General features: G+C 39.6%; 1 protein-coding gene across 9 annotated transcripts in view; it reads right to left on the reverse strand.

Moving 5' to 3' along the window:
* The window catches only part of NPHP3 (nephrocystin 3), a 39,005-nt gene extending 29,349 nt beyond the window's left edge, over window positions 1-9,656 (reverse strand). For 7 of the 9 annotated variants that reach the window (XM_046673236.1, XM_046673251.1, XM_046673228.1 and 4 more), the window contains exons 1-6: window positions 9,237-9,656; window positions 7,098-7,223; window positions 6,380-6,530; window positions 4,409-4,561; window positions 2,969-3,102; window positions 1,402-1,562 (exon numbers count right to left, since the gene is read on the reverse strand). In XM_046673236.1, coding sequence (XP_046529192.1) covers window positions 1,402-1,562; window positions 2,969-3,102; window positions 4,409-4,561; window positions 6,380-6,530; window positions 7,098-7,223; window positions 9,237-9,629 — 1,118 coding nt within the window. In that variant the 5' untranslated portion in view covers window positions 9,630-9,656. Of the gene's footprint in view, window positions 1-1,401; window positions 1,563-2,968; window positions 3,103-4,408; window positions 4,562-6,379; window positions 6,531-7,097; window positions 7,224-8,774; window positions 8,955-9,236 lie in introns of all 9 variants that reach the window. The other 2 variants (XM_046673277.1, XM_046673259.1) reach the window with 2 other exon arrangements.
* Between the last annotated feature and the right edge of the window lie 119 nt (window positions 9,657-9,775).

The raw sequence follows: 9,775 nt of genomic DNA on the forward strand, positions 1-9,775 counted from the left end.
TGAAACGATAGGACGCCTGGGATTTGGTTCAAATACTTGGTGGGAGGGAAGCAGAGGGGTTACTGGGTACCGCTCAGGGGACCTGTTTGTAGATTCCTCTTTTAGGAAGACGGGGAAGCCATCAGGAGAGGTGAAGGAGCAACCTGAGAGAAATTAAGCCTCCACCAGCCCCTGTGTGGCTTGAAGCCCACCCCTACTGTCAGGCTTCCAGACAGACATAAAAGAAAAATAATGTACAATAATGTACAAAATATGGATATAAGGTAAAAAAAACAAGATGGTTTCAAGGATTAAAGAATTAATAAGAGAAAAAAACAACAAATGATATGTATTACCACTTGAGATAAAATATTACCCAGATATTAAATAATAAAACAGGATATTTTCTTAATAAATATAAAAACAAAACAGGAAAAGAAAAGGGGGTAGGAGGTAAAAAAACCCAACTAAAGGACATCCAGTTGAAGGAATTCTTAAACTTGTTTTGGGTGAAGGCTCATTGACCAGGTGGCTCCCTGGCCTCTGGGAAGAGTCTTAAGGATCAATGACGGGTTACACTGCAGGGTCTCTGGGAAAGCTTAGGGCTCCACACACTCCCAGACACCGTTCAAGTCAGAGCTGGTCCTCAATAAAGAGAGAAAAACGCTTTGGAAGGGTAAAATCCAATCAGATAGCAAATGTAGAAAGAAAAATTAACCCCCTCATTCTACCTATTTTGTCTTCTATCTAAATATCTAATTGATTAAAAAAATCTTTATTTGCAGACTAGATTCATTGGTGTGATTATATTCACATTATAGGAAAACTGCTCATTTTATTGGATTTAAGTAGTAAGCTCCTTAGAGAATTAAAAACATGATTTAACACCTATATAAGTGTTCAAGTACCTCTCAATTTGTATCTGAAGAAAGAAAATAATGAAGGTTAATGCTGATTATTGAAATCAGGGGTCCCCAAATTTTCTGTTTTAAAGGGCCAGCTAGTAAACATTTTAGGCTTTGCAGGCCACACGGTCTCTGTTGCAAATAGTCAGCTGTGTAGTGTAAAAGCGGCTGCAGAAAATACAGAGCTGAATGAACATAGCTTTGTTCCAATAAAACTTTATTTGTAAGAAGAGGTGGCTGATCGGATTTGGCTCAGCGCCATAGTTTGCTGAGCCCTGATTAAAATGATCTTTACACTAATGACGTTAATCTTACGACCTACTAAACAAACCTAACAGTGCAAAACTTTCAATTCTTTATTTTATTTAACTATGAAAAGGCATAGAATTTATTGAATTTCATGGATGGTTTTTGGTTATAAGAATGCAATTAGAATTTATCTTTCAGCTTCATTTGGCAATCTCAATCCTATTTACAAGTTAAACTCCTGTAGTAAGTTACAGAATTTTCAGCTTACCTTGGTAAAGTTAAATGAATGAATAAGATAACTAATGAGCTCTTCTCAATTTCCCATTTTCTTACAGTGAGGTATTGATTTTCAACATCTATTGGAAAATGCACAGCATGGAAGAAGTATCCCATTGTCTCACACATTCTTTTAAGTTTAGGTGAATAGTCCTAAAAACAAATGAAAACATATAAGAGCACAGCTTACTGAATTAAAGATCTAGGCAGCTTCATACTTCTTAAAATAAAAAAGCATGATTTAGAACAGGTTATGTTGGATATTTTCTGATTTAAAATTTAAAAAAATATGTAATCACATTTTAAAGAAAATCTTTAAGAGAAAAGGCAAGGTTTTCTATTAAAAAAAAACAGCTTAGCAACTTGGTTGTTTCCTAGCTCAGAAAATGATTTATTTCATAATACAACATAAAATGGTTGGAGAAAAATATTAGGTTATTTTGCTTTGGTATTTGTTTATTTTTATTATTATTATTGCAAATGATTTGTTTTATTGTTATAAAGAGTGAAAAATATAAATCCATAGGTCTATACAGTAAAAAGTGTCCACCACATATATTAGAACTCTAAAACAAACAGATAAAATAAAAATATGTTGGTCTATAACAAATTGAATTACTAAGTAACGATGACTATTATTATGCAATAAATTAGTAATTCCCTCAACATGTCTTTGGGAATAACATATATTCAGGTAGTGAGTGGAAGCTCTGGTTTTCAAAATATTTTATCTTTTTACCAAAATCAAGTAATATCAAAAAGGAAAGTTAAATGAACTTATCAATCAACAATCTGGAGGATGTTAATATAGCAGGTATAAGCATGTGACATGCAGATTTATTTAAAATTCAATTAGAACAGTAGTTGGCAAACTTTTTCGGTAAAGGGCCAGATGGCAAAATTTTTACAAATCAATAATAGCTTAGCAACTTGGCTGTTCTGGCGGAGGCCTTTGTGGTTCATTTAGTCTCTGTCTCAATCTATTCTGCTCTTGTAGTGCAACGCAGCCAAAGACGATGTGTAAATCAAACACTGCGGCTCTGTTCCGACAAAACTTTATTTAGAGACCCTGAAATTTGAATTTCATATAATTTTTACATATCACAAAATATTCTTCTTCTTTTGACTTTTTTCAACCATTTAAAAAGGTAAAAACCAATCTTAGCTCTGGGTCATATAAAAACAGGCTGTGGGCCTTACATTAACCCCAACGGCTGCCCTGAGAAATTACAAACCATGGCAAGGATTCAATTCTGCTACAACCTGAAATAGATTCAAGGACAGAGCTAGCAGATAGTAAACCAAAGCAGGCACTATTAATACAGGTCTTAAATACTGTGCACAATGTGTAATGAAGCATTGAAAAGCATAAAGTTCCAAGGCCTTAATCTGAAAATACTGATAATACTAAGCAAGAAAAGCCCAAGATGCTTCCTGTTCTTTAAGGCATATAATCTAGTAGGTAGTAAACTATTTGGTTTAGATGTTGTAGTATAAATAGGACACAATATTAACTTGTATTTTAAATCAGTGAATACAGAATTTATAGAAGTCCTCACCTTAAGGAAAAGATCCATTTCGGGCTGGGTTTCATCTGTATAAATGAGGTAACATCTGACAGTGTTACTCCATAGAGAATGTGAAAACAGGGGAGTAACCTGTAATAAACTAGCCACAGCAATATCCCAGTCATCTGAAAATAAAATTTCTCATCAGTTCATGAAAAAAATTATTAGAAAACATTTGACAAGATCATTCCAAAAAGAGTCTGAAAAAACACAACAGGCGTCATAGCAGGGAATCTGATCTCACTTGTAATACTGATATAGCTTCTAGAATAATATATTAGAAGGCAATCAGTTCTCTAACCTCCAATTCTATCCTGGGGCTTAAAGCAGTCAATGCCACCAGTGGTCTTTGCTGGGGTACCAGTGGTTCCAGTCAAATGTCATGGAACTATGCTAAATGAGATGTTTTGTTAATTTGCTACTTGAGGAGAGCCCACATTCTAAGGCAAGCCTATGGTTTCACCTACTTATTATTCTTGAAATATACTGAGCCAAAAAGAAAGTTCAAGGGGCTGGCCCCATGGCCTAATGGTTAAGTTCGGCATGTTCCACTTTGGCAGTCCGGGTTCAATTCCTGGGTGCAGACCTACCCCACTTGTCAGGGGCCATGCTGTGGTGGTGACCCACATACAAAATGGATGAAGATTAGCACTGATGTTAGGTCAGGGTGAATCTTCCTCAAGCAAAAAGAGGAAGATTGGCAACAGTTGTTAGCTCAGGGCAAATCTTCCTCAGCAAAAAAAAGAAAAAAGAAAAAGAAAGAAAGTTCAAGAATGGTATAAAATGAAAAGTAATCATATACCATTTACTGAGAATGAACATTTTAAGACATATTTGACTAATTCAAAAGGCATAATTAAAAATTGATTTTCATTTTGCTAATAGATATTTAAATAATTTTATAGTTTTAAGAAAAAAGAGTAGAGCTACTTACAACATCTCAGATCTGCAGTGGTATTGAAATTCTGAACAGATCTTAGAACTGTTTTGGACACCAAGTTATATAAAAATAACAAAAACATCCTTTTGACTAAGAACACTACATTATATAACTAAGGTTTTTGTATTCTACTCCACAACCTGCTCTAACCTTTAACACCATCAAAGATGCAGAATGAAAGATGAAAAACTACATTAATCTACACTAGACTCTCACTGTTCAACTAAATCACCTAAGAATTCAGACAAGAAGCTCAGTTATTAGAACCTGATTGGCCATTCTGGCCTGGAAGCACCATCTGATCCTGATATGAATTATGTAACCTCATCAGCCCCGGTCAGTGAGAGCACCAGCGCAAGATGGTTTGACACTGGAAGAGACCCAGAATACAAATCTCATGCTCCGCTGATGGTAGGTCTCCCAGCACAAGATTATAGGACACGAACAGTCACTACCATCAGCCAAGGTAATTGGCAAGTGCTGTGTGTTACCTCTGTTGACGTTTGCAAAGGGTCCTTCCACGTCTATAGAACTATGGGCGAACTCAGGGCCCCTGAAGGACTGCTGAAGCTGGATCATACTCCCTATGGACGGCTCACTTCCCAAGGCTCCGCCAGTCCAGTATTCACACTGGGTTCCAGCAGCTGTAACAGCAAGAGATTTTATCTTGTGAAAACCAAATTCGTAAATGTTCAAAAACTTATCACATATCCTGAACAGAGTTTCTAATTTAAGAAAAATATTACAATATTGTAAATACAACAACTATTCAAACTTTAATGATTTTGAAAGTACTTTGCCACCAACCTCTGGCAAGTTCTAAGGTGCTGGTTAACATAATTCTAGTTATCATCTCAAATTCAAAGAGGGGATTAAAAAAAAGATGAAAAGAAACAAAGAATACAAGAACCAAAGGAATTATAGTAACGAGAGAAGTTAAAAACACAACCCCACACACAAAAATTCTGAAAAACATTTCCAACTGTACAGTTTAGGTATCAATGTAAAATTTGAAGGAAAGCATTTCAAAGGAACACTATTACCAGCACACCAGTAATCAACATCGGTAATTCATTAGGATGTAAACTGAGAATGTAAAAAGTATATACTCTTTAACCTCCAAGAGCAACAGAATTAATGTCTGAATCAATAGGTACTTATGAACATGTTGATTTTTTTTTATAAATTATATTTGCCAGAATATCTACATGGCATCCTTCACTAACTACAAGTAAACTGGTATTTGGGCTAAACCTCTGGCAAAACTGAGATTATTATTTGTAGATGTTTGACTCTCAAATGAGTAACATTTCCTCAGGCACTCCTTCTTCATGTTTAAATCAAAATATGAAGAAAGACCTAGAACGAAATATTAACTTGCTTTCCTTAACTTGCCAGGACAATTACAATACAATAATTTTGAAACACTATGCATTTTAACATATGTCAATACTGAAATAACCACTAAGACTAATGTAGGGGTATAAAAGCATCTTCTTAGTCACTCTACACCAATAAGAATCACTTCATATTTTTTCTCAAAAGTTAGTAATAAAAGTCCCAGGATGCTGGTCAGATTCCAATGGTATAAAATGCAAATTAAGAAGGAATTGTCAGTTGTCATATTTTACTCCAAAATGCATCAGTTTGTAAGAATATAATTACAGTTTTTTATAAATGGGAGAGTGACTGAATTTTTCCACCACCTTTAAAAGAGAATCTTTTTTGTTTTTCAGTATCAGTCACACTTTAATAATATTTTCTTGGAATACAGAGGACCCTTTCATTCTATGATTCCAGGCTTTTGTTAGATCTAGAAAAAAAACTATTTTATATGTTTAATTATAAAATAAAAACTTTTTGAATAGTTCACAAAGCTGCATTGGAAACCACTCAGTGAAACAGAATGCAGATATTCTGACAGTTGCAAAGAATACATCATTATGGGGAATAACAATGTGGCCGAGACTACTAGCTGTCTTCCAATATCCATTCTCCCCTTCTCCCTTTAGTTTCAGAACCCCAAATTTTAGGTAGATACATGGGTCTCCTGCTAATGATTACACTTTCCAATCTTCCTAGGTGAGGTTCTGGCCAACGGGTTTTGAATAGGGGCATCTGTATACCTTTCCGATTGTGTTTTCAAGGAAAGGAATGTATTCCTTTCCCTCTTCCCCTGGCTGAAAGGCAGATGTGACGGTGGGGCCTGGAGGAGCCGTCTTAGAGGAGAGAGAGACAAGCTATGAGTTAAGGTTGGCAGAGCAACAAGACAGAAAGAACCTCAGCCCCTGACAACGTCACAGATTTCATGGAAAAGAGCTGTCCTAACAGGTGAGAAAGAGAAAGTGCAAGTCCATCTGTAACAGCAGTCACTTACAGCTTAAAGGATTCAAAGTTGGCTCTAAAATATCACTACACCTATACTGAAGGCTCAAAATATCATAAATAGGAAATAAATTTACCAGTAACATCCGTGCAGTTGTCATCGGAATCAGACTCCCCAGGATCAAACACTTGGATCCCCTGAGCCTGTAGCCTCTGCAGCTTGCTCTCCAACTCTCGCTTGGCCCTCAGTAAGTCCTGAATTTCATTTTCCTTGGTCTCCCTAAAAATCTTTAAAAGAAGAATTTTAATTTTGAAACCTTTTCCATAATCAAAAAGTTGTGTCATCAGCTTTTAAGGGAAAAATCTTTCATTCATAAAACCAATATTCGTTTAGTCCTTGATCTTCTCTTTTGTAGGATGAATTATCCAAGTACCTCCACCTCATTGTTCCCTTACTGGAACGCACAGGAATTCTTGCAGGATGCGTGTCTCTAGTGTGGGGCTGTCTTGTGCACTGCAGGATGCAGATTTGTCCCCCTCCTGCTAAATGCCCGCAGTGTCCTCCCAGAGAAAACATCCCAAACATTTCCAAATGCCTTCCCCCCATAGAGAACACTTTCCTTTTTTTTTCAAAATCCCTATTAAGATGTTCACTTTTATACCTTTTCTTTGAAACTATCTTAAGTTTACCAGGTTCAACTTGAATATGTAAAAAGTGCTCTATCTAGTTTTTATAACTTTCAAGACTCCTACATCAGTTACTTCTATTTATTCATCGCAGCATTATAGGAACTTTAAAAATATACTGTTCTTATTCTACGTCACTTTGCAGGTAAAAAAAAAAAAGGAATTTACCTTGAATTGCCTTTTAACTTTATCTCTGTCATGTTCAAATGTAGCTGCTCTCTCCATTGCTTGGTATTTTGCTTCTAAAGCACTTTCCTTTTCGCGAAGTATCTTCTGATAAGTTTTTTGAAGTGCCTGGAATAATTTACATTGTTATTTCTAATAAAATTAGTATTTCTCCAAGTTTTACATTATCTTACAAACATCCTACATATCTTAGAATTTTAACAATCTACTTACTATTTTACCAGTTATCAAGAACTGCATTAATGGCGTTTTATTCAAACACATAATGAAAAAACTGCAAACACAGAAACTATAGTAAATGAAGACACTAAACATTAAGCTTTCAATGGAAATTAATACTTTTTCTTTGAAATACTGCACCAGCTCTTAATCCTCTCTACACCTCAGTTTTCTCATCTTCAAGAGAACAAAAAGTACAATTTGTAAGGCTTAACTTGAAGGATAATTAATTCAGTGAGACCACGTGCTCCTTGGTTCCATGTCTTCCTCATTTTGCTGTCCCTGGAGTGCTTGCAGTGCCTGACACACTGCAGGCCTCCAGTAAACGTCTGACTGAATGGATTAAACAAATACAGAAGAGTTTTTTTAATGCCTAGATACGGGAGAAAGGAACTAAAAGGGTTACATAAGGAAGCAGGATTGCTAACAGGAGGAACCTGGGACTGTGACATTTGTCAGCCCTTACTGTACTCTTCCCTGGTTGCTCCAGCCTTCTTTTCTACTTCTATCTCAGTTATTTCCAGCGTGCAGTGTCCATTGCACAGTGGCTTGAACACATGAAATCTGATATCTGAAATCTGGTCCATGTTATGCATGCAAGCACATTAAGACTGCCCAGTAGGAAAAGCGATAAGACAACAGATAGACTGCTGATAAGTATGTCTTCCCAGATAACAGCGCTAATTATACAACAGCTAATGGGGGGGGGGGTGACTAGAACCCCTAGTCTAGAAGGAAAAAGGCTTCTTCCTTTTAGAAAAATTAGTCTGAGGTATTTATTCAATTCCTACTGTGATGAGCCCAGGAACACTTGGGCTGTCTAGATTTCTTCCATAGTAAAGAAAGAGAATAAACAAACCACAACCCTCAGATGAGCCCAAAACTGATGGCACAAAGTCTCACAACTTTGCTCACAGAGAAGAAATCTCTTGCTTTATATGCTTTTTTAAAACTACTTTCAACTTTTTTTTTTGCTAGAAAAGATTCACCCTGAGCTAACATCTGTTGCCAATCTTCCTCTCTTTTTTTTATTCCTCCCCAAAGCTGTATATTCTAGTTGTAGGTCCTTCCAGTTCTTCTACGTCAGCCCCTGCCACAGCATGGCTACTGACAGATGACTGGTATGGTTCCATCACCAGGAAACGAACCTGGGCTGCGGCAGACAAGCGTGGGGAACTTGAACCACTAGGCCATCAGGGCTGGCTCTTTACAGGCTATGTGGACCAGTCAAAATAGATCTACCACAGGGAGGGCATGCAATAATGGTTTTTGAGTAAATTAATCAAATGGGTTAAGGGAATTTGACTACACCTAGGCAACACTTTCATCCACAGCAGTAAAGATGGTGAAAATCAGGGGACTTGCAGAAAAATTCACTTCAAGATCATTAAAACCTAAGACCTATCGAACTTCACAAAGAAACCGAGACGTGAGCCCCACCTTGGAGGTAAGTAAAATTTGAGGGAGGGAGTTAATAACTACTAGGAGGAGTGTGTTGAGTTGCTTGAACGCTCGTGACCAAAGTCTTGTGTGTATCTTGGGTGAACATACTTCCCTGGAGCCCCCGGAGATGGGCATTTGCTGCTCCAAGACACTGTCAGGCTAATTGCTTCAAGGGGTCTGAATGAATGAACCAGAAACAGAAAGGAGGGCGGTTAGTTAAGGAATCAGTTTAGACCCCAAGAGTATATGTTCCCTCAAATTAAAACGCGGAGCAGTTTCTGCTCAACTTTGAAAACCACTTGTTCTGGAGAGGAGACAGGACGGACGAGGGACGGAGTCAGGCGTCCAGCGTGCAGCCTGGCGGTGCAGCCAAGCAGCTGCGCGGCGTGGGCAGGCCGCCCCCGGCCTCAGTTTCCCGGGGTCGGGCCGCCCCCGGCGAGCGCCCGGGCCCCGCGTTACCTGCAGCTCGGCCCGCAGCCGCTTGTTCTCCGTGTCCAGCTTGGCCTCGCGGCGGCCCATGGACAACAACTCCTGGTTCTTGCTGACCCGGAAGATCTCGTACTCCTTCTTCAGCCGCTCATACTCGGCCGCCGCGTACTCCAGCTCGGGCACCGACGAGCCGGTGGACTTGAAGCTGGCCCCCAGCAGCCCGCCCCCGCCCGTCCCGCGGGGCAGCGACCCGGGCCCGGCCCCCGCCGCCGCTCCCGCGCCCCGGCGGAAGGAGCTGCGCAGCAGGCGGGCCTTGGGCTTCACCTCCACCGGGATCTCGCAGGCCTCGCCGCCGCCCGCCCCGTACGTGTCCTCGATCACCTCCCCGCCTGCGGGGCTCACGAGCGACGACGCCGTCCCCATGGTGCGGGCGGCAGCCGCTGCCCCTCAGCCGGGTACCAGGAGGGGGCGGGGCGGGGTAAGCGGGACGGGGCGGAGCAGCGGGGCGGCGGGGCGGGGCGGAGCAGCGGGGCGGGGCGGCGAAGCGGGGCGGGGCGGCGCGAGGCCTG

This window comes from Equus quagga, chromosome 1 (genome assembly GCF_021613505.1).
Source record: "Equus quagga isolate Etosha38 chromosome 1, UCLA_HA_Equagga_1.0, whole genome shotgun sequence".
In the NCBI taxonomy this organism is placed as follows: Eukaryota; Metazoa; Chordata; class Mammalia; order Perissodactyla; family Equidae; genus Equus; species Equus quagga.